The sequence below is a fragment of the Trachurus japonicus genome, chromosome 24 (assembly GCF_045865225.1).
Source record: "Trachurus japonicus isolate A0001 chromosome 24, Traja_1.0".
Classification (NCBI taxonomy): Eukaryota; Metazoa; Chordata; class Actinopteri; order Carangiformes; family Carangidae; genus Trachurus; species Trachurus japonicus.
In genome coordinates this window covers 17,083,452-17,107,491 of record NC_140930.1, presented here as the reverse complement: position 1 = coordinate 17,107,491, position 24,040 = coordinate 17,083,452, and the positions used below count along the sequence as shown (strand labels likewise).

General features: G+C 45.7%; 1 protein-coding gene across 3 annotated transcripts in view; it reads left to right on the top strand.

Annotated features, from left to right (window-relative positions):
• LOC146961773 (prospero homeobox protein 1-like) overlaps positions 1 to 19,328 on the top strand; it is a 38,049-nt gene extending 18,721 nt beyond the window's left edge. For all 3 annotated transcript variants that reach the window (XM_085771387.1, XM_085771388.1, XM_085771386.1), the window contains exons 4-5: positions 1,282 to 1,476; positions 14,219 to 19,328. In XM_085771387.1, the coding sequence (XP_085627513.1) occupies positions 1,282 to 1,476; positions 14,219 to 14,404 (381 nt within the window). In that variant the 3' untranslated portion in view covers positions 14,405 to 19,328. The remainder of the gene's footprint in view (positions 1 to 1,281; positions 1,477 to 14,218) is intronic.
• Positions 19,329 to 24,040: the final 4,712 nt, after the last annotated feature.

Below are 24,040 nucleotides of genomic sequence, written 5' to 3'. Positions count from 1 at the left end.
TGCGTGTGTGTGTGTCTGTGTGTGTGTGTTTGACTGCCATCCCAGATCGCGAAGAGTGTGCGTGCATGTTTGTGTGTGTGTGTGTCTGTGTGTTGTCGAACAATAGCCAGAGCCTAATCTCCATGTCAAAACCGCTCTGCCTCCCCAGCGAGCAGTCCGCTCAGCGTTTAGTAGCGTTTTGTCCCCCCATTCTTCCAGCACCACAAAAAGAGCAGAGGGGAGGGCGGAGTGAAGGCCTGCGTGTGTGTGTGTGTGTGTGTACGAAGGGCGTGGGTGATGGTTAGGGGGTATCAACTTTTCAGAGGCCCCGAATTTTGAATGTGTGAGGTGGAATTACGGGGAGTCAGTGAAGTGAAGTGAAGGTGTTATTTTTCTGTGTTCAGGGGGGTTTGATCTAAAGCTGACTGGGCTTGGAAGGATCCTGCGCCCCTGAGGTCCTTATCTGGTGGTGTGGATGTTTAGACAGTGTGTTTTCACTGCCGAGAGCAGGCGGAAAAAAAAAAAAAGAGCCGGGACCAGCCGAGGGTCTTAATAGGTTTACCTCGCCCTATTGAATCCAGCCGAGCGGCACAGATCAGATAGCCACCACAGCCTTCTCTGCAGCGCTTATCGTCTCTCTCTGTCTTTCCCCTCTCTGTCTTTCTTTTCATTTTTTTTCCTCTTCTCCTCCTTTCTTCCTGCCTGGGAGGTGCGGACAGGGGAGGAGAATCAGGGTGTAATTGGTGAACGGGGTTAAGTACATGTTTGAGCCCCCTGCGGGCCAGGGCGCTTCAGATGATGACTTAATCGTTTTTCTGGTCAATTATGTGTTTGCGGTCTTACCCCCCACCCGCCTTCCACCTCTCCCTCCACTCTCAGGGTTATGATAGGGGGGGGAGGTCTGCTCCCAGTGGGAAAGTTGAACCACACACACTCTCTGCCACCCGCCCCCCACCCCCACTTCTTGCTCACTGTCTTACTTAATGTCTCTATTATCTTCCCTCACTGCACGACCTGTGTTCTCTCTTATTCTTGCCTTTTATCTTTCTCTTTCGCTTTCTTCACACTCTGTTAAGTCGACCCTTCATCCTGTCATCCTCCCACTTCTATCCCTTCCTCTCATGCTCAAATCCAGCTGCTTAATAAGGTTTCGACACAATACTCTCGGAGCATGTTCACTGATCCTGTGTATTTCCACCCAGTAGTGTCTTGAGATTTGAACTGATAATTGAGAATAAAAGGCAGCACATACTGACATCAAACAGCGCTGACTGACTCCCCCTCTCTCGCCTCTCGTTCCAGTTTAACCGCTGCATAACCTCCCAGCTGATCAAATGGTTCAGCAACTTCAGGGAGTTCTACTACATCCAGATGGAGAAGTTCGCCCGCCAGTCCATCAACGACGGAGTCACCGGAGCCGACGAGATGAGCGTCAGCCGCGACTGCGAGCTTTTCCGAGCCCTCAACATGCACTACAACAAGGCCAATGACTTTGAGGTAAACACCCGCACCTTCAGTGAATGATTACAGACAGAAGCTGTTTGTGTGTGTGCATGTGTGTGTTCAGTGAGTGAAGGAGCTGAGACATTAATGTGGTCAAAAAACAACAACAAAAAAAAACAAACATTAAAATTAACCTAATGCCGGGGCGGTGCGTGGCGCAGTGGTTAAAGCGGCCGCCCCATGTAGAGGCTATAGTCCTCAACGCAGGCGTCCCCGGTTCGAATCCCGTGTCGGGCAGACCTTTCCTGCATGTCATTCCCCCTCTCTCTGCCTCCCCCTTTCCTGTCTATCTCACTGAGCTATCAAATAAAGGCAAAAAGCCAAAAAATATACTTTAAAAAAAAAAAAAAAAAATTAACCTAATGCCTCGTGCTGCAGACACCCGTGTGACACCCGTCTCACTGTGTCCTACTGAGTTCAAGCCTCTCATACATCCTGCCACACTCTGCACTATAACACACACAGTCGCTTTGCTGTGAAAACCATTTCCTAAACGCCGCCAGTTTGGGCTGTGCAACAGTGTCTTCTCGGAAAATATCTGCAGGTTTTTAAAGAAGAAGAAGTGTTTTGTATCCGTAAAAAAAAATCTGAAAAAAAATTTAAATCACCTCACAATATGAAGAAAATTATTGTTTTCTAAAGGGTGTGTGACGGAGGTGTGAGGAAGTCTCATCCAATGAGGAAGAAACCTTACCGACAGCTCGGCAGCTCGTTCTGCCTCTTCCTCACTGTCAGTTTCCCCTTGGTGGTTCTAAGTGTGTGTGTTTGTGTTCGCGTGTGTGTGTGTGTGTCTGTGTTTGAGAAACCACATTTCACTTCCCTGTCCTCATTTACCTATCATCTGTGGTGAGATGTTTATGTCTGCATTGTGTGCATATCTTCCAGTGCATTGTAATCGTAAATTCTCAGCAGGCAACTTCACCTTTACTGTGTTTCATTTGTCTTACTTCTCCTTTTGCCACCTTATCGCATGTGAGTGTGTGTCTGTGTGTGTGTGTGTGTGTGTAACGTTTCAGGATCGCCAGTGCTCTCTCAATGTCAGCTGACAATAGACCTTTAAAAGGCTTGTGTTAAGAAGGACCTGGAGTGATCTGGGCTGTTGTGTGTGCGCGTGTGTGCGTGTGTGTGTGTGTGTATTTGTTTGAGAGATTGAGTCTTTGTGCGTTGGTGTATGTGTGTGAGTGTTTTGTTGTTGCTGCATTTCCCAGTGTCCTGTTCACCTCGAAGGGTACAGCCGTCCCTTGGACCGGCCTGGCATGCTGGCAAAGCACTTCTCCAGTGTGTGTGTGTGTGTGTGTGTGTGTGTGTGTGTCACTTTGAGGGGGGAAAAAATCTCACTGTTATCAAGGTTAAGCGTCCTACTGTTTTAGTGAGAGGAAGGGGAGTGAAAGAGGGGGAGAGGGGGAAGAGGGAGATGGATAGATAGGGGATAGAGGGTGAGAGCTCGGAGACAAAGGAGAAAGCGATGAAGGGAGGGAGAAAGGGAACCAAGGGGGAATGGAAAGGGGAGAAAGAAGGGTAGAAGGAGAGAGGGGGGGAAAGAGAGATGACGTGCAGGAGAGAAGTGCCCTTGCGAGCGGTGGGAGTTTTGCAAGCGCTCACATTTAAAGTGCTTCACTCTCCCTCTGTTTCCGTCTATCTCCCTCTGTCCATTATTTGTTCACTGGAGCTCCCAAACACACACACACACACACACACTCTCACTTCCCCACATCCATCTTCAGGCCTCTTAAGGGAGTCTTTATAAGACTCTGGCAGGCAGAAGCACTCGAGTATATGAGGTCTCAATAAGCCCAAAGTCCATCAGAGCGAAGCGCTGAGAGAAATGACACCGTTCCCTGTGTTCAGCTGCTCAGGACCAGAGCAGGAATTATTTGTTTAATGACAGGAAAATAACTTAGACTCAAGAGTACAGTGACCCTTCACCTACAGACCGCCACTGACATTTTACACTCATTTAGAGCCAGAAACAGGTGTAGCAGGTCAGTCTGAGTTTTTCCTATGAAATCTAAAGCAAACTAGATTTCTACATAATAATAATAACAATTTTATTTGAGTCTGTTCTACGGTAATCGTTTTGATTTCATTTTTCCTGGTCCTTGAATAAGTGTGTGTCTGTGTTTTTTTTTCGCTCTGAGGCTTGTTTTCTTTTTCCATATCAAATTATGCTTTGCTTATGGTAAATCACCTGACACTCATGATAGGAAATAGAAGTCCGTGTTCCTCACAAACTTCTTTGTCATGTCCACGTCCCTTTTTTTTTGGGGCACAATGTTGATAATCAGAGAGACATTTAAAGATGTACACCATTACACCTGACACATAAAAATGTTCTTAGAAAAAATAAGTAAAGTTTTTTTTATCTTTTTACTTTATTTGCTCAAATTAAGAAATCTACAACCTCCTAATCCACTCACTGTGCATGTATACTGAGGTTTTGAAGTCTCCACATACAGTAACACACGTTACTTGTATCTCGGGTAACGACTGGACAGACAAACTATTCTGTGAAACTTAAGGTGAACACAGTGAAACTTTCCTCCTTTTTCGGATGAATGTGAAAACAGGGAACAAGTGTCAAACTCTGCACGGCAAAGCCAAAACATGCCCTGAAAATGAGTTCATGTTAAAAAATGTATTGTAGAACAGATAGGCCAAATGTAAATTGAATGTACAAATAACTTAAAAATAATAATATTAATATGTATATTTGACTGTAATGTCAGGTTTACATTTAACCAGCCTCAGAAATTATATTTTAAGCGCAGCACCCAGCAAATAGACTGTGCCTGTCCTGGCTGCGCAGCATCTTCTCCCCCCTCCCCGACAGACAAACCCTGTCTTGCGTGCATTTCCTGTCACACCTCAGACAAGACTGTCATTCTTCTCCTGGCACCAGGAAGCTACTGTTGGAAAAGGCTTAAGGGGAACAGCCTATTTGCATACATAAATGTGAAAATTTGCAAGAAGGCAGACAGAGAGGAAAAGAGTGAGAGAGGCCAGGTGAATAAGTCTTCTATTGGCCGAGGAGCTGCAGTAGTTGGGGGAACGAGGGCGGAGGAGGGAGGGAAGGTGTTTTGCATATTAAGGGTTTTTTTTTTTTTTTAGCCGGGCAGGTGTCTGAGAGATACAGGAGCTGATTAGAGTTTAACACAAGGAAAATTTGCCCAGCCATGCAAATTTTAACCCCCCTGACAAACCAACCGCCTTGGTGAACACGAAGACTCTGAGCCTAAGTGTTTGTGTGTGTGTGTGTATGAATGTGTGTGTGTGTGTGGGGGTGTTATTTGTGTGTGTGTGTGTGTTGGTGAGTGCGGGTGCGTGGGTTGTGTGTTTTTTGCTGTTTGATGTTTGTGTGGGAATGATGTGTCCGTGTGTATTACATATGTGCACGGGCACATTTGTTATGTTTTTCCGTCTTATATGTGTGTGCGCGAGAGTGTGTGTGTGTGTGTGTGTGTGTGTGTGTGTGTGTGTGTGTGTGTGTGTGAGTCATAGAGGTAATGTGGAGATGGAAATGTACTGGATGTGTATCAGGATGCCCCCAAGGCCCTTTTCTGTGGATCTCTCCCCTTTCTCCTCCACCACCACCACCTCCTCCTCCTCTTCCTCCTCCTCCTCTTCCTCCCCTACCTGCCTGCACCACCACTTGAAACAGGAGCCTACGCAGATTCAGCAAGCACACACACACACACACACACACACACACACACACACACACACACACACACAGTGAGTTTTCCCTTTGCCAGCTTCTGCATCATCAAAGTTCCATCCACCTTGGTGGCGTCTTTGGAATGAATATGTCCTCTGTTTCAGTGATCACACACACACATACATAGACACACACACACATACACACACACACACACACACACACACACACGTCTGTGGCCTTTCTTGTTTGATGCTAATCTGCTCTGTCACTGTGCTGGCCTAATACGCTCCCCATCTCCCTCCCAGCTCCTCTTTTGTCGCGATTGTTTCCCCTTTTCCTTTCATATCCCTCCTCCCTCACTCCCTCTCTACGTTCTCTCTTCCTTCTGTTGCCTCTCTCCTTTCATTCTTTCATCCTCCTCTTTTGCATGTCTTCCGCTTACCCCTCCTCTCCTCTCCTCCGCCGCCTCGCTTTTTCCCCCCCATTAGGAAGTTTTAATGGCATAATTGTCACATTCCTTCTGGCACAATGAACACCAGCGGTAATTAAAGAGCTTGCCGTTAATTACCTAGACCCTGGCTCTACTTTCCTCTTTTCTCAGCCCCCCTCCTGATCCCCTCTCTTCTTCTCTTTCTTCTCCGCTTCTCATTCGCTCTGTCCATCACCATCAAAGTCTTCCGAAACACACCCGGCCTCCCAAAGCCTTGACTTTGAGCAAGCAGCGCTTTCATGTGAGGACTCAAGTGAAAATTCTCGCTTAGTGTCCTTTTCTTTTTACTCTGCAGCCGCCTCTGTCTGTCTTTGAACCCCCAATGACAACACACATCATCTTTCATAAGACAGGAATGTGTGTGACCTGGTAATGGGTTAGAGAGAGAGAGAGGGAGAGAGAGGGAGAGAGAGCGCTGGGGTCTCATAAAGAGGCAGTTTTATGATGGCTCTGGGAAACTCTCAGATTTCCATAAGACAGACTAGGCCAAGTTTCCTCTGTCAGTGGCCACTCCTCCCACCGAGGACACACACTCACATATACATGCATACGGTGCGCACACCTCGCCATTTAAAAGAGGAAGTCCTATGATCTCCATGTGAGAGGTTGGTACCAGCAAAAACAGCGAGAAGCCTTCGTCCATACTCGCACACACACACAGGTATCGTGTGTCCTCTCTTATCAGCTGCTCTGTCTCCATTTGGAAAGATGTGTCACCCCTTTTGTCCCTCTTCCTCTTTTGTCCATCCATCTGTCTGTCATCCCTCTATTTGAAATGATAACACCCTGCCTCAGACACGCACTCACTCACCCACTGTGCTTTTATTAGTTTTATTACACAAAAAAAGTGGCCGAGTAGTGGTGACAGAAAACTTTCTAAAAGTTTGACTTTTCCGCTCCTGGTCCTCCTTTCCTCCTTTGTTTGCCTTTTCCCCTCATTATCCTCTCTTCCTCTCCCTCTTTCTTTCCTGCTTTTCATCCCACTCTCTCTCTCTCTTCCTCTCTGTCTACCTACTTCCCGCTCTCTCAGTGTCTCTCCAGCTCTCCATCCATTACCAGAGCCACAGAGAGCTGAGAGCAGATGCTGTCTGTCCAACCGCCGTGCCCCATAGCATTGTGTGCTTCACCTCTCCTTCCCCCCTCTCTCCCTCGTTCCTCCTCTTCAGTCCCTCTCGGGGCTCCATTTGTTCTCCACCCAGAGAGGCTAATGTCTGTTTTCTCCTCCTCCTCCTCCTCCTCCTCCTCCTCCTCCTCCTGCTGCTGCTTTTGCTCCCTCCATGTCTTCCACTCCTTCATCCCTCCCTGGTCTCTTTTTCCTCGCCACATAGGGCATGGTGTGTGTGTGTGTGTGTGTGTGTGTGACATCTTTGACCGGGGTTCGACCTCAGGGAATTTGAGGTGAAAAGGTCAGGGCTGTTGCACTGGATGCACAGGCCGAGGCACAGACGCAGATTCAAACACGTGTAAACATACATAAGTACTTAAAAACACACACACATACACACACACACACACGCACACGGGTTTGGTGTTTTCTGTAAAGTGCTCTAGGGTTTTCTTTGAAGAGCGATTGAAGGAAAAAAGAAGTAGAAGATACAAGGAGAGAGATGAAAAGATGGCCGTATAGATTTAGGTTCAGAGGTGCCAAAAATACAACCGATACAGTTTGCCAGTGGGTTTATGTCAACAACAACAACAACAACACACACACATACATACACACACACCTCCCCTCCCCTCATCCTCTTCTTCCCCCACAAATCTACAGTATCTGCTGTCATCCCCCTCTACCCTTCACTCCCATTGAGAGAAGATCTCATCGCACCAAACATCCCACTACTATACATGAACATTCATCACAGGCCCATTACAGCTGCACTGGATGCTGTCATAGCAAATAATAATGAGGAGGGTACTCACTGTCCTTGTAAACATAAGCAGCTGTCCCTGAGTGTGCATTGGTGTGTGTGGGTGTTTTGTGTATTTGCACTTGTTTTAAAGTCATTGTTTTCACCATGCACAAGTTAGATGAATGACCATAGAAACACACTAAGACATATACAGTATAAAAAATATATATATAATTATAATTATATATATACAGCATTAATAATATCAGTTGATAAACCGGCTCACACACACTATTACGACATTTCACGGGAACTACTTTGTCCTGAAGCAGCAGTTCCTGTGAAAACTATCTTAGAGCAAAATCAGGACAAGCTGAGCAAAGACAATCAACAAGGCAAGATACCAGGAAAGATATCTGCAACAACTCCCCTTGTGTTGTGTGAGACACTGGTAACCCAGATGTTCTCCTGGTGTCTGCTGACAGCAGCACATGTATCTACAAAAGGAACAAACAAATCTTCAGATATTAGCCCGAGCCCTCGCCGTGTCACAGACGTCATTTCCAACTTGTAATGTGGCTTTTTAATTCTCTTAGTGAGAAGAGTTAGGGGAAGAAAAGAAAGGAGAGCAGCATCATCTGCTTCTCCGTGAATAGCCGGGGGCTATCGAGGGCCCCCGTTTGACACAGCCTGACAGGTCTTTTCTTCACCGTGCGGAGTGTGTGCACATATGTGTGTGTGTATGTGTGTGTGAAGCCACTTTATTCTGTGCACTGATTAAATGACCAGAGCTGTGTTTAAAGCCTGGGGCGCCAGGGCTAGCAAGGAATCACTTAAACATAAAGAACTACATGATCCCCTCCCTCCTTTTCTCACCTGCTCTCTCTCTCTCTCTCTCGCACACACACACACACACACAAACACATCCTCTCCCTGCGCTCTCCTTACACTTGATTCTCCCTCCTTCCTGCTTTTCCACCAGTCCTCCCCCTTCCTCCTCCGCCTCCTCCTCCTCCGCCTCTTTGCTTCTTCTCCCCTCTCCTCCCTCCTTCTTCCCCTCCTCCTTCTGTCCCTGGTCACCTTGTGCGGGGCAGCCTGCTCTGTGGCACAGCTGCTGATTATGTCATTATTTCTGGACCATTTTGGTCTCCCTCCGTGTGTGTGTGTGTGTGTGTGCGTTAGAGAGACTAATGAAGCGTGGCAAAGGGACTCATGCCAAAATGACCAGGGCGTGCATCAGAGCTGCAGATGTGTCAAAGCAACTCCCCCATTCACACGCACACACGCACGCACACACACTGCTGATGCCAAACTCTGCCTCCTTCAATCCAATCTACAGTTTATTATTTTGCTTTCTTCTCCTGCCATCTTGCTCCCTCACTTCCACCCTATCTCCTTCTCCTTCTATCCACCCATCCATCTTCCATCCTCCCTCCTTCGCTGCAGCTCCTTGCCCCCCTGTCCTTTATTGTTTGCCCGCCCACCCACACCCTCCTTCCTCTTACCCCTTCTATTCTTCCTCTCCCTCCCTCCCTCTGTTCTCCTCCTCTCCAGATGTCCTGTTCCTATCTTCCAGACTCCCTTGCTCCTTTCTTTCCCTTCTGCCTCCTGCTCTCTTGGTCTCTCTGAGCCGGGCTGACTTCCTGACCTCCGGAGGCCCCTGTTACAGCGGGTCCTGACACCCCCCCTCCCTCCCTCCCTCCCTCCCTCCCTCCTTCCCAGATTGCCTTCTCTCAGCCTGTGTCCACCATAGAAGCTCAGACAATGAATTTTTAAGACTCTAAACAAGGGCTGAGCTGTGATTCCTGATTATTTTTCTGAGGAAAATAAGGGGGAAGAGCCAAGAGGGGAGGAAAGAGATGTCAAGAGAGGCCATGACATGATATGAAGGTGGGGGGTTGAGGCAAGCAAAGGTGGAGGGAGGAGCGAGGAAAATGGGATCGGAGAGCGACTTCATCAGTGTCTTTGACCCTGTCCCGTCCTTGACTCCCCCCCAGCGAAGGTGCACCTTGAGAAGAGCCCATGTGACGCCTGCGCTCACTCTCACATATGTACACACATAACATGTATACACAACGGGTCCCTCAAGGCTCCACGTTCTCAAGGCTATCAGCGGAGAGAGGGTGGCTGCTGTTTGCTCAGCTTTGGGGCCTGCTTCCCGTCCCCAGTGGGATCCTGAGCTCTGATCCACTCTTCACAAATGACAGACATGAGGAACTGAGAAGGTTGTGAAAATGAAGAGAGCAATGAAGACATTTAGAAAGACCAAAAAAAAAGAAAAGAAAAATGAAGCGAATGAAGGATCCATCCAGCACGACTCAAATCTTTTCCAAGTTGGTTGGACTCTTCTGCTGTGCCACAGTCTTATCAGTGGCAGAGGGGGTTGGGGACAAGCACAGCGAGGGGACAGGGAAGACAGGGGACATGGGTTGTGTTTGCCCAAAGTGACAGTGCGGGCCAAGGGCTTATCAAGGCCTTTGTAGATTATCGATCGCAGCAGATATGTGAGGCACAGGGGCCCATGTGCGAGTGCGTGTTCGAGGTACAGGAAGCTCTGGTTTGACTCACTGAAATGTCACAGGCTCCTGTTTTTACACTTAAGTTTCACTGTCAGCAGAAGTGAGAGCGTCCTTAAGATGCAGTCCCTTCATGAGACTCACATGAGTGCCGGATGAGCCCGTCTGGAGCCGGGAGCGCATGTTACATAAAATCTATAAATTACCCGTTTCACACACAAATGCAGTGACGGACAAAAACCATGGGAAGTGCCGGTATTCCCAGGCTGAGTTGTGGTTAGGAATTAACCTGGCTGGCAGCGGGGGCTAAATGTTGTGTCCCTGCATTTCATCCTTCAAGGCTACAGCTTGCTAGCGCACACTCACTTACACACACGCTCTACACACAGCCTTATCTTCCAGGGTCTCGTCTTGTTTGGCCAACGCTGTGCAAATAGAAGGTGCAATACATCTCCTGACAGTTCCCAAAAGCAAGGGGGAGAAACATGTTGGCCAAACAAACAGCCAACCCTGAGTCACCCAGAGAGAAGAGATTTCTCAGGCTTTACCGAAACACACACAGAGACACACACACACACACTTGCGAGCAGTGTGTGTAACAGTAGCTTTTATTTGAGGGCTGGGCCCCTGGCTACCTTTTTAAACGTTTGTCTAAGCAGTCTTAAGACAGGGACCGCTGCTGGACTGAATAGCTCCCAGCAAGCCGTCCATAGGGCTCCTATTGTCCTCTGTCATATTTTATTATCTCATCAAAAAGCAGGAAATCCGATTCCCTCTCTCTGAAAAAGAGCTTATCCTTCTGTCTCAAAGCAACCTGTCACGAGAGAGGGAGATGGAGAGAGGTGGAGAGAACGGGTGAGAGAGAGGGAGGGGGGGGGGTCAGTGAATGAGAGTGATTAACTGCCTCATTGCTGTCAGAAGTCCCTCAGTCTTTCATTCTTCCTTCCTTCTTTTCTTTCTTTCTTTATTCCAGATTAGTATTTACCCAACACACAGCACGAGGCAAAATTTAGGGGTAGAAAGTGTGTGATATTAGAGACCAGCTTTATCTCCTTTGCTGGCTCTTCTCCCCCCTCTCTCCCTCCCTCTATCTTCCTCCTTTCATACTGTGTTACACAGTAGCAGTAATATCCTTTTTCTGTGTGTGGCACATGAAGAAGTCAGCTGGTCCTTCTCTTCCTCTCTCCTCTATCAGTCAATAAACTACAGAGCTCTTGAGCAGCAAGTCCACACCTCCAAAGGTCAAACTCATGATTGACTTATTACTTTCATACATGACCTATCAAGCACAATAGGATCATAAATTGTGGCTTAGAGATACAAGTTGTTTTCCTGGTGCGTGTTACTGTGACGCAGTCACAAAGTACGATTGAGAAGTCATCTGGCACAAATAAACAACATCAGGTAAATGACAATAGTTGTTGCATGTGATTGTCTGCAGCATATTGACATTTAACGTGAAAGATCATCAGAAAGTTGTCTTTTTTAAATTCAGGGTTAGGACAGGACAGTTCTGGACAGGACTCTGTCATCATTTTCTAAAGTCATCATTTTCCTCGTCCACGTGAAAAAAAAACACAAAGCTGATGTTTTCAGATTGTTTTTCAGAAAAGTTAGAGAGAAAAGTGAAACGGAAAAGAAACGCTGGTTCAGTGAAGACTAAAATCTTCTAAAAGAGAAAAAGGTGTGTTTTCAAATTTAGCCAGCGCAGCGTGGACATAATCTCAGTCGTCTTATTTGCCTTTTCCAGGCTACAGTCCCTCCTCACATACAACTCTATCCCTCGCTCTATACTCTTCTTTTCCTGCCTCTACCTCCTCCCTCCCCTCTTTGTACATCTGTCCTTTAATTTTGGGCTCTGCTGAAAAGTTGTTAAAAAGCCCTATGAAATATGTATGAAGGATTGTGAGCCACGCGATTGGCCCCATTTACCGGACAGCCCGGCGAATGAACGGCCACACTGGATAATCCCCCACAATGCTTCTGGAACAAAGGCCCAACAGCTGACCCTAGAGAGAGAGATGAAGAGGGGGGAGTGGGGGGGGGGTGAGAGGGGGGACAGAGTGGGACAAGGGAGGGGTTGCAAACAGTTAAGGCTCACTGCTGGTCAGGAGGCAGCTCGCTCACATACACAACTCACACGTACTCACAAAACAAAGGCTTGCGGGACAGGAATAACTCCCCTCTGTTCTCTAGCTCTGCTCTCTCTCTCTCCTTAGACTCTTCTCCGCCCCTCCTTCTCTCGCCATCTCCCTCTCCCTCTCCCTCTCTCTCTCCCTCCCTCCCTCCCATTCTCACTCTCTCTCAGTCAAGAGGATCTGAAATACCAATACCCTTTTCTCCTTGACATTGCTTTCTCCTTGCAGTCAGCGTTTTGCTGTCCTTTTATAGTCAAAACGTCAGGAGAAATTCCATGCAGGAATATTCTTAGTAATGCGGCACTCCCTGCGTCTAACGGCTTGGGCGCTACGCTGCACTGGCCCGTTAGCCAGGTCTTTTGGGAAAAGCGTGCGCATGCCCACACGCGCTCTTCACTGTGCAGCGCATACACACAGAGTTGCCCTCAAACTGGGGTCATTGTGCCAGTGTTTCAGAGACTGCAGGAGCCCAAACAATGAATTATATCCACTTCTATTCCACCAGAGGGGAATTCAATATTTGGGGAATTGGGTTAGCTTGTGTTTTCGCTCTCTCTCTCAAACACACACACACACAGCGCACAAGCTCCTTATTCACGGCTCACCTTTTCACTCAAGCAGTGGACAGAGATATGCTCACACACTCACACACACACACACACTAGACACACGGGCATCTTAGCCTCCATTCATCACCCCGAGGGGGGTGGGTGGCTGTCCCATGTGTGTGTATGTGTGCATGTAAAGACGCCTGCCTGTGTGTGCACTTGTCTGTCTGTGTGTGTGTGTGTCTGTGTGTGTGTGTGTGTGTGTGTGTGTTCCAGTGGCCACTAACCTTGCTGTGTCCTGACACTCCTGATGAGTATCTGCAGGACACTGGAGGAGAGGAGCGGCGTGGAGTGCGCACTGTCAGGCATTTGGGCAAGCTGCTGCTGCTGTATGTGTGTGTGTGTGTCTGTGAGCATCAAGGGAGGTGGGCAGGGAGACAGTCAGCATTATCCAAACAGGTGACCCCTGAAGGCTGCATCGCCCTGGAGCTTCGAGTCGAGGAAAGAGACTCAGCCAAACGCACTGGGGTAGCCGGTGTGTGTGTACAGCGAGCGTTATGTAGAGCTCTGTCACAGTGCAGGATGTGTCATCTCCTTGGCACAAGGAGGTGTGTGCGCTGGTGTGTGTGCTCACGCCTGCATGAGCGTGTGTGTATGTGTGTGTGACAGAGTGTTGGCTTGGGGGAAGGTGTCACAGATCTTTGCCAGACTAATCATCTCCATGGTGTCGGTGAGCACTGCTGTCAGGGACACTAAAGAGGCGGCGTGTCTCCCCGTTCCCAAAGCATTTAGTACTTCCTCTTTCGCCAGCACCTCTCTGTCGCTCTTCACTCAGCTCCGCTGTCTTGTTTGGTCACAGATTTACAGTGCGACCCATAAAGATGTCACGCTGGCCGTGTCGTGGGGAGGGAAGTGTGGGGTGTGAGAAACCTGAGAATTCACAAGAAGTGGCTTTTCTCAGGCCCGACGCCTCAATTGGCTTTTTGGGAAGTAGCTACTCAAGAGATGGGAGATTTATGGTTTTACATCCACTGTGAAAACAAGAACATATTCTACAACTGCGTCGCTGACGGTGTCGAGGATGATGCAAGGAAACTACTGCAGACTGCAGAGTGCAGTAGAGCCGTGAGGCAGCAGGAAGAGGTTGCAGCTCCTAGAAGAAAAATCACACTGAGGGGTGATTGACACTTGGAGCACCATGATCAGATGGACATGAAACTGACCTCACTGAATCATTAGTAAAAGAGGAGATATTATGGTAGAAAATGCTTGTTTGTGAGTGAAAGTTACCTCAAACAGCTTTATAAACATACAGCTTTCTGAGACTCACTTGTTCCTTGGTCTGGCAGCTACAACACCCACAACAACAAGCTGACAGATAAAAATTTGGGGGTGTGGGTAAAGGAAATTAGAACAATTGAGCCTTTATTGTTGTGAAATTATCTGTAAGGGAGATAATGCTTGTAAAAATGATGGCTCAGTGATCTAAAATGTCTGGATGATTAACCAATTTCTTTTCTCTCTGTGTCTGTAAAGGTCCCCGATCGCTTCTTGGAGGTGGCTGAAATCACACTGAGAGAGTTCTTCAACGCCATTGTGGCTGGTAAAGACGTGGACCCGTCCTGGAAGAAGGCCATCTACAAGGTCATCTGCAAACTGGACAGCGAGGTCCCCGAGATCTTCAAGTCCCCCAACTGTCTCCAAGAGCTTCTACACGAGTAAATTTCTCCTCCTCCTCCTCCTCCTCCTCGCACGATGCTTTGCGCTTTTTTTTCCTTTTTTTTTGTCTGATTTCCTAGAATTTCAGGATGATATTCTCTTTTGTTTTCTTTTTATTTTCCCCGACTCTACGTTTGATTTCCTGTTTTTTATTTTTTATTTTTTTAAATGTATTAAAGTTATGAAGTAGCATTCCCAATCTGAAGCCTCTGTGGCAGTTCCTAAATGACCTAGCTATTGTGTTGTTGTTCTTCTATGATGATAATTATCATGATGGTTATTATTTGTTTTTGTTTTTCTAAGATTCTGATTAACTGAAGAGACTCTAATCTTACTGGGTGTTTTCTGGACTGTGTGATCCCTCATCTGTTCTGGCCTGTTATATGATCAACACTAAGTCCTCAGTGTGTGGAAGGATTTCCTGAGTTCCCATTTACACTACTAAGAACATAGGCTGGGTTCCTTAAAGACTTTACTCATCGGCACCCGGGGGTGTCGCTCCAAACCAGAGGGCTGCCACATGAACTGTCCCTGCAAAGAGCAAAAGCGGGCGCCCAACAGACTCTGCTACTGAAGATGTCCCTAACCGGACTGTCACACACACACACACGTACACACATGCACACAAAAACAAGGCCTAGTGAGGTTATTGACTGGACTAAGACTGGACTCGTGGTACTGGTCTGCACTGGTCTGCACTGGTCTGTGGGACTTGGACTGGTTTCAAATAGCTACTGAGCTCTACCATGTTTTGAAGTGTGTTTTCCCCGCAAGTAGGGCCATTGTGTTTATTGGGTGTACATTATTATTTTGATTATTATTATTGTTGTTGTTGTTTATGATTATTATTATTATTTGTCATCACTGCTTGCTGAAGATTGGCACTTCGAGATTTGTTTGTCCCTTGATGCCGTTGCAGAAAAAAAATAAATTATTGCTATTAATATTATTCCACAAGAGTTTAGATTCTGAAATATTTTTGCCCCCCATTTCCCATCCTTCTCCTTACTCTTGTTTTAGTTTGTCCATCTATGAGGTGGACTGTTTTTCTTTATTTTATTTTCCTCGGTCGGGGTCTGGGGGGGGTTGGGGAGGGGGGGCGACGCCGACTTGCTTGGAAAGTGTTTCGATTTGGGGTTTTAATCGAAGGCCATAAAGAGTGGGCTTCTCTATATGTCTGTAGCCACTAGTCTACCCTGCACAGGACCAGTATGGCGGCGGTGCTGGTGAGGGCATTACAAGCAGAAATGCATGAAGTAAACAGTGCAGAAGTGGCCTTTTTGGTGCGTGACTTGCTGTCTTTAAAAAAGGCTACATTTCCATAGCCACTCCAGCTTTGATAACTAAACTGCTCCCACTATATGAGCCATTTGTTCAGCTATGAAATAATTCTTAGTCATTTAATTATCTGTTCAATATTGGTGAACTTGCACAGTAATGACTGTGTAGTTGTTGTTTTTTTGCCTTTTATACAACAGTTCATTAATTAACTCATGTGTGAGATGAAGTCAGCCTGTTTCTATGGCAGGCCTTTAATGTGATTAGCCTACACAGGTGTAAATTACATTATGAAGTTATTTCAATAGCCGTCGATACTTGAATATATCAGAATACTGTGGCAATCTAAAGTGCAGTGTTGCTGAAACAATAAATAATTGAATATATACAAATAGGAGCATCACAGACGAGGAGGATAATTCAAGGAGAGCAAAGAGAGAGGTGAATATAAGCTGAAACACAGACGTTCATTAATTCTGCTTCAAGTGGAACTTACCCCACAAACAAAACACACACACACACGTACACACACTGCTCCTTCCCTCCACGCTCACCTGCCTTTGAGTGATCTAGCTCTTCTCTCAATGCAACAATGCTAGGTCGAAGGTGAGCACTCACCCCCAGGGGTAGATGGAGAAGCTCTCAGCACTACAAAGAGTACGGACAATGGCACAGAGCGAGGAGCGACACGCACCTAAAACCCACCGCTCTGTCCCGCCGTCCCACGCTGGCAGCTTTTAAGACCCAAAGTATGATTCTGTTGAAGCCACTGTGCCCACTTTGTTAAACACCATTCCTTTCACTTTTACCTGAGATACTAATCCCAGATTTTCCACTTGACTTGTATGTAAATCTACTGTTTTATTACTTTCATCCACCCTCTCAGGCTATTACGGTTTTTTAAGAAGCAGTTAGTGTTAGCTGGCCTTTTGATGAGGTAAGTTTGAAGCAACGAGAGGACTTGAATACTTTCTAAAGTGCGTGCGAGCTAGCTGCTGATCTCACCTTGGCGACATTAGCTTATAGTGTGTCTGTGTGTGTGATCAAAAGATCAAAAGGGGCAGGTTGCTTAACCTGCTGACTTGTCTAAGGGAGACAAAGCGCTTGACAAAAGGAGGCAGAGAAAGACAGAGAGCTACTCCCTCCATTATATCACCCCCTCTCCTCCTCCCCAGACAGTGTTCTTCTTAAGATCCGGAGCCCTGAGAGAGCGAGCCGGACACTTTTCTCACTGAAGGATGGGCTCGGCCCTTCATGTCTCAGAGTCTCAAAGCACCAGCCAAGGGCTCTAAAGCGCCACAAACAAAGGAGAAGGGAAAGGACACTTTTATCTGATGCACAGATTATTATCGCTCCCCATCCTCCCCCTTCCTGCAACCCCACCCTAAAGTTAAAGAGTTCCTGCGCCTAAAAAGATTACTTCAGGATAATGAAGACTTATGTGCAAAAATAAAAGGATTAGCAAGACCTTAATACCACGTTGAAAATATTTTTGTCAAGTTTTCCTTTACTGGCGTCATTTGATTTTTAGGATAACATTATTGAAATACATATATAGCCTTTTTTAAGAAATGTAAAATATAAATCTATGAAAAAAATATATACTGTAGTGGAGGTTCTTTGAAAGGCACTGTTAGCAATTGTTTCATAAAAGAAATCTTGAGGGTATTTTTAGTGACGGCTTTGTTTAAATCTGTATTCTGAATAAGTGAGTTGTTGGTAGATTAGGAGCAATAGTTGTAGGTTTTTTGCAGGTTTTGTGACCAGTTTTCCTTTTGGTTTCTTTAACTTTTTGTATCGTGCTGAATGGCTGTCTTCTTGAGATCAGAAAAATAAACTTGGAATCCGTTTTCAGAGTATGAAATATTGTTGTTGCTGCTGTAAATACTGTCAGGATGAAACAAAGAATAGCTGTACAGTTTTTTTCTATGATCACTCAGAGTGCTCGAGAAAGGTGAGAGTGGTTTAAAAAAGAAGGGTGGAGAAAAAAAAGAGAGATGACCTGTTTCTCTCCAACTGGACTCATAACCACTCTTCCAAAGACAAGAGGAGAGTTTTTTTTTGTTTGTTGGTTTTGTTTTTGTTGTTTTTTTTCCCTGCCATGCCTTTAACGGGGGTCTGTTTCCCGTCGGCAGTGCCCTTGAAGTTGCACCAGCATCCGTTTCTTTAATTTTTGCTGACAGAACAATGCATTAGGCTAGCAGCGGTCAGGTAATGATGATGTCACGGAGCGTCCCGTTGGCAGTCCATGGACCCGGTCTCGTCCAAAAACAAGGGCAGACTGCCACCGACGTAGCTCTAGATTCGACCCGGGAGAGAGAGACAGGAACTCATTGTCATCAGAAGACGAAGTGTCATGGAGGGGGCACATGTTGTACAGTAACAGTTGAAAAAAAAGAAAAGAAAGAGAGACTACAAACAGAAAAAAGTGATTTATACCTTTTTTTTTTGACTGGGTTCAAACAGTTTGGAAAAGTCTGGACTTTTGTGGAATTTGTACGCTTTGCATTGTGTGTGTGTGTGTGTGTGTGTGTGTGTGTGTGTATGTGGATGTATATGAGTGTGTGTCTGTGTGAGAGAAAAGACCGATTATGAGAACCTGTGAACCAGTGAGTGACACAATTCTCAACACTGTGGCCCCTCCCCCACCCCTGGGAGTACCATCCTGACATGTAAATGATTCTCATTAAGCGTTGGCAACATGTGTTTGGTGGGTGTGTGTGTGTGTGTGTGTGCGCGCGCGTGTGTGTGTTGTGATAATTTCCTCTGATCTGTTTTCTGACCTGTTTGAAAGGGGTTTTTGTTTCTCTATGCTTTCAGTAGTAATTCTTTTTTTTATTATTATTATATCGCTCCTCTTTTTTTCTTTTTTTTTTGTAAATATCAATGATGTGGACTTACAGTGATAAATACTGCCTTTGTATAACTTAGCAATATGTTATGTAAATAGTGTTTTGTTGATGCTTTTTGTATGACATTATTATTCGATTCTAGTGCAGTAATTCCAACTGGAACGGCCATGTTTCAAATACAGTCTGAATAATTACACACAGGTTGTAAAATAAAACTCACTACATGGCTGCTTTTTTTTTTTTTTCTTTTATTGGTGTCTATTTGTCTTGCAGATTTTGTGTAATTTATTGGTTTAATTTATCCTAATTTATTTGATGTTGTTTTCTTTTGTTTTTCAAACAGGGAAGGCTGTACTGCATTTCATTAAGTAGAACCAACTTCAAATATTTGAATCCTTATCTACCTAAAAGTATGAATACAAAAACATAAAAAAAACCATTATATTCTACCGTGCTCATTCAATTGACAGAAATGATTAAATTGAGATTTTGGCAGCTAAATGGAACAGGACAGTTTTGAAAATTAAAAAAAAATAAATAATGAGAAGGTTGTTAGGTTTTGTTCCGGGGACCGGGCCAATGTTGGGCTAGAAAGCTGTAACTAGTTTGAAGCAGTTTTGTATTTTCTCTTGAGATTTTTCCCCCTGTATTACTTTGGCCCAGCCCACAAACAACCAGTAGTCAAATTGCCTTTCGTGCCTTCACCCTCTATGAACTGAATGTATGTGCAGTATATATGCAAGCTTGTGTAAAATGAATTAAAAAATGGAAATAAAAATGAAAAACAGAGCAGAAAATGTGTTTGCTGTTTGTGCTTCATTTATATCACCTCAACCTGCACGATTAAAAAAGCTTTGTGTGTGTGCGTGATGGGTGGGGAGATATATATAGAGAAGAAAGAAGAGATTTAAGTGATATTTAAAAAAATTAGCGTTAACTCCACATCGCCAATGTAGCTTGTCAACTTTTTTCAGTTTCCAGTGTGTCACTGATCAGCTTGTGTCTTTACTCTACAGATACTTTATGAATCATCGCTGCTGTTTTCGCTCCCACAGTCGTTCAATGCACTAATGAGGGGTTTGGCTACAGAGTGCCAACCTCTCAGCCTTGTTTTCTCCACAGGCTCCACAGACAACTGCAGATGCCGCCTCATCAGGCTAAATACAACAATCGCCCCCCACACACACACACACACACACACAATGAAACCATTAACTCCATTACAACCTACAGCATCAACACTTATGGAAGAAATCATTGGAAATGGTTTTATAAATTAAGCTCTCAGTGTTTGAAAGATTTTCTCAGTTAAAGACAAATTGATAAAAGTTTGAGAAATCAGCGGACAGACAAACTGTTGCGGCCGACAGTTACTTGACCAGTTTTCTCAGTTCAATGATTTTTTTTCGGTCAAATCTCAAATATTGTCAAGTGTTATTTGAGATTTACAATTGAAGTGTAATCAATCACCATAATCAACTGATCAACTAATCACTGTAGTTCCTTACATGCGTCATGTGTTTGGTGTTTGTGCTTGTTTAATGTTATTCATATAAAAAGATGTAAAAGATCTAGTTTAATTCATCAAGTGCCAGGGATCTTTAATGTTTTGTATGTGTGGATTTTATTTGCTGATGAGTTTGGAAGTCTTTGAAGAAAAAAAAAAACGAGACTATTTTAAAAAGGTTCAGTGTGTTCCCTCAGTTCTCTCTGCGTCATTTTTCTGTTTTCTTATCATGACCTCTGTTGTATTTTCCACCACGCCTGCCCGATGCACCGTTCCTTTTCTTCCTTTTGTTCTTGCCTGACTGCTTTTCACTCTTTTTGCTTTGATGCTCAGTTTTGGAGTTGCTTCTTTTGTGTCTTTTTTGCTTGCCTTTTTTTTTTCCTCCCCTCTCTCCCTCTCTCCCTCTCCCATGTTCCTTTTCCCTCTCGTCCTCCCTCTGCCTGCCTTCACCGGAGGCTACAGCTCCTTAGGTTGGGCTGAGACAGCATCTTTGTACAACACCAACCGTCTGCTCTGTAATCAAATACCATCTGTCGCTACATCTGAAGACTCACTCTCTCGCTTCCTCCATCACGCACGCACACACACACACACACACATATACGTAGGCACACACATTGTTCAGGAGTGGAGAGCACAGATGTGGTGTGTGTGTTCATGTATGTGTGCGCGTGCGTGTGTATGTGTGTGCGCGCTTTTTATGTACAATGACCCGTGTACTTACAATCATTCCACTTGATTCATTCTTGGCCTGCAGGGAGGAAGTCACCGGAGTCACTTTCACCACTTCCTGTTTTTTCCACCTCTCCCACTGGGAGAGGTTCAAAGGTCATTGTCTTCAGGTATCCATGTTTGTTCTGTGGCTCTGTGTGTCAGCAAGACCTTGGCTGCTGTATCAGACGGGGAGATAGTGGACTTTAGCTCCTCAGTCTTAGATCAACGTCCCACTATCTCAAAGGCTGCCAGCCTTTCCCAATGTTTGCCCAATGTTTGTCCCTGCTCCGGCACAGAAAACGTTGACACGGTCCCCAAGGTCCCTCTCTCCGAGTCCCTCCTCCCTCCGTGGCGGCTTGTTATCACACGCTCAGGTTCAAGAACATTTTCCATTTAGCATTAAGTGTGCTCTTTTTTTTTTTCTTTTTTTGAGCTGGAAAGATTTAACAGTGTATTTTGCAACCGGGCTGGGGAGAGGGGGGTGTGAGGGTGGGAGTGGGGGGGTTTACAGCACGCCAACCTGACAACAAATAGAAATCTTTCTGGTAAATATCACCACACACACACACAAGCACTGATGTAACTCGGTGCTGGGGGGAACCTTTGTGACGAAGAAACACAAGGACTCAGGACCTCTTTTCGATTTCTTCTCGGTGCGATCCTCCCACCAACGACCAAAATGAGCTGTCCACCGTTTGAACCATTTTGACACCTACTCCTCCAAAATGACTGTGGGCTTGAAACTAAAACAGCACAATATTACTGCTGTTTTATTTACACGGGCTGGCAATCTGCGTTTGTGTATGAAGCTTTTTATTTGCTTAACTGTGAGGATTTATTTTTTATTTAACCTGCAGCGTACAGTTCAACTTCCCAGTTTTGAATTTAAAAAAAAGCTTGAGAGCAGATTTCCACATTGCACAGATTGATGGATTCATTCTGCATGTGTTGGTAATTAAACACTGGATTTCATCTATTGTGGATGGAGCAACACACTGCGTGCTCCAGAGCCACTGGCACAGGCTGGGATTAACTCAGGGTTGCCCACATTTGGCATCAGTGATGAGGACACCTAGTGGTCAGTATGTGCAGCACCGACACACACTGACACTTGCTGTGAGCCATTTTTTGATGTCTTCTTCATCCCATCCTTATCCTCTTCTTTGTTCTTCCCGTCTTTGTGCAGTTTGTTCTCTATTCTTTGTTATTCATGTAATCATTTGCTTGTCTCTTTCTTCCTCTGCCCCCCCACCCCCTCCTCCTCCTCATCCTCTCTCTGCATCTCTACTTCTCTTGCGTGTGTGTGTGTCTGTGTATGTGTATGTGTATGTGTGTGTATGTGTACTTGTTTTGTGGAACTGGAAGATTCCAGTTGGACAGATCATTGTGCCCCCTTTTTCCTCCCAGCCACCCCCACCCCTCCATCCTCATCTCCCTCTCTCTCTTTCTTTCTTTTTCTCTCTCTCCCTCTCTCTCTCTCTTTCTCTTTCTCTCTCTCTCTCTGGAAGGCTTCGACGCAACTGGAGCCTCGGAGGCTCAAGAGAGGAGCCTGGGAAAGGAGGAACAAAGGGCCGTCCATCTGCAGCCATCACCACTCTGCGCCTCCTCTCCTCTCCCCCCCTCCTGTTCTTCCCTCCCTCGGTCCCCTCGCCTCTCTCTCTCTCTCTCTCTCTCTCTCTCCCCACTGGCCAGCGCCCCAAATTAAGACTTCAGACAAGAAAATGGGCTCACTAAAAAAGGGAGCGAAAAGCGAGAGAAAGAGAGAGAGAAGGAAGTCCCTAACAAGCCAAGAGGAGCAGAGCGACAAAGCCTCTGTTGTTGAACGGCAGGGCCCCTCTGTTGCTCCGCGAGGAACTGTCACTGTGTCAGCTTGGACCCCTTGTTGCAAGGAACACAAGCCATAATGAACACACACACATACACACACAGGCAGAAACATGCTGCAGAGGACACTGCTCAAACCATCACACCTGCAAATAAAGCTGGGGGACGTAAACATACATATACACATATACAACATACATGTCATCACACAGTTAGAGCACAGGTGAGAGGATGACAGGACCACTGTACACCTTCCTTTTGACCTGGGGGGCTGGGGGGTGGTTGGGCAACTTCCCTTGAAAGTCAATGTAAGCGAAGGCTTGTAAGGGTGTGTACATGTGAGAACGTGTTGGAGTCAGACAATGGTAGGATAAATGATAATATATAAATTATATGATGACACCCATAGACTCATGTCCTCTACAGGGAACCCCCCGAGGGCAAACACCTGTTTTCTGGTCTTCTGATGCACACACACACACATGCACACACACAAATCGGCCAAGACCTTGTAAATATAGGAAAGATCAAACAGTGCAGGTGCCTTTGACATGTGTTTGACCCCTAAATGCTCTTTGTATTCACTTCAAGAGAGGGAGAGGTCGTGAGGAGTGTGTGCTGTTTTGATGTGCGTGCGTGCGTGTGTGTGTGTGCGTGCGTGAATGCTTGCACATAACTGTGCATTGGGGATAGAGCTAGAGCCTGAACTGGTTTGGCTTCTTCCAGTCTAAACTGGGTCTAGTGGGTCCAAGACAGATGGCACACAGGGCAAAGCTGGTCTGGCCTCTCTTGCTGTCTCTCTCTCTCTCGCACGCTCGCTCTCTCTGTCACACACACACACACACACACACACACACACACACACACACACACACACATCTCTTTTAATAGCCATTATTGGCATCCTTTGCCTCTTCCAGATCTCTGAATCAGAAATCACAGAGGCCCATTATATTTCCTATTGACCCATTTGGCAAGATGGTGGGAGCATCGAGTGCTGGATTAAATCGAAAGCAGTTTATAATCCCGTAATTCTAATGTTTTAATTACTTAGATGAACAGGAGGTGTTTGAGCAAGGGCTAATCTCTGAGACATAAGGGGGAGAGACACACACATAGAGAGAGAGAGGGAGAGAGAGAGAGAGGTGGGAAGAGATCTGTGTTTTTCCTTTACAACACACACACACACACAGGCTAACACGTGGAATATTAGCAGCGTATTAAAGTTCATCACCTGTTATCAACACAGATTAAAAGATTCACGGAGTTTATTATTCACATTAAGGTGATGCCCACAGAGCGGAGGTGCAAAATGATTTCCAAGCCGAGATGTCACCGTGTGTTGGTATGTGACTTACATGAGCATCTGGCTTGTTTTTATCTCACGCTCCATGTTCTGTTTTCTTTAAAAATCTGGATTTCTCAGTTCATTTCCATAAATTACTAAGTGTTTTTAATTTGAGG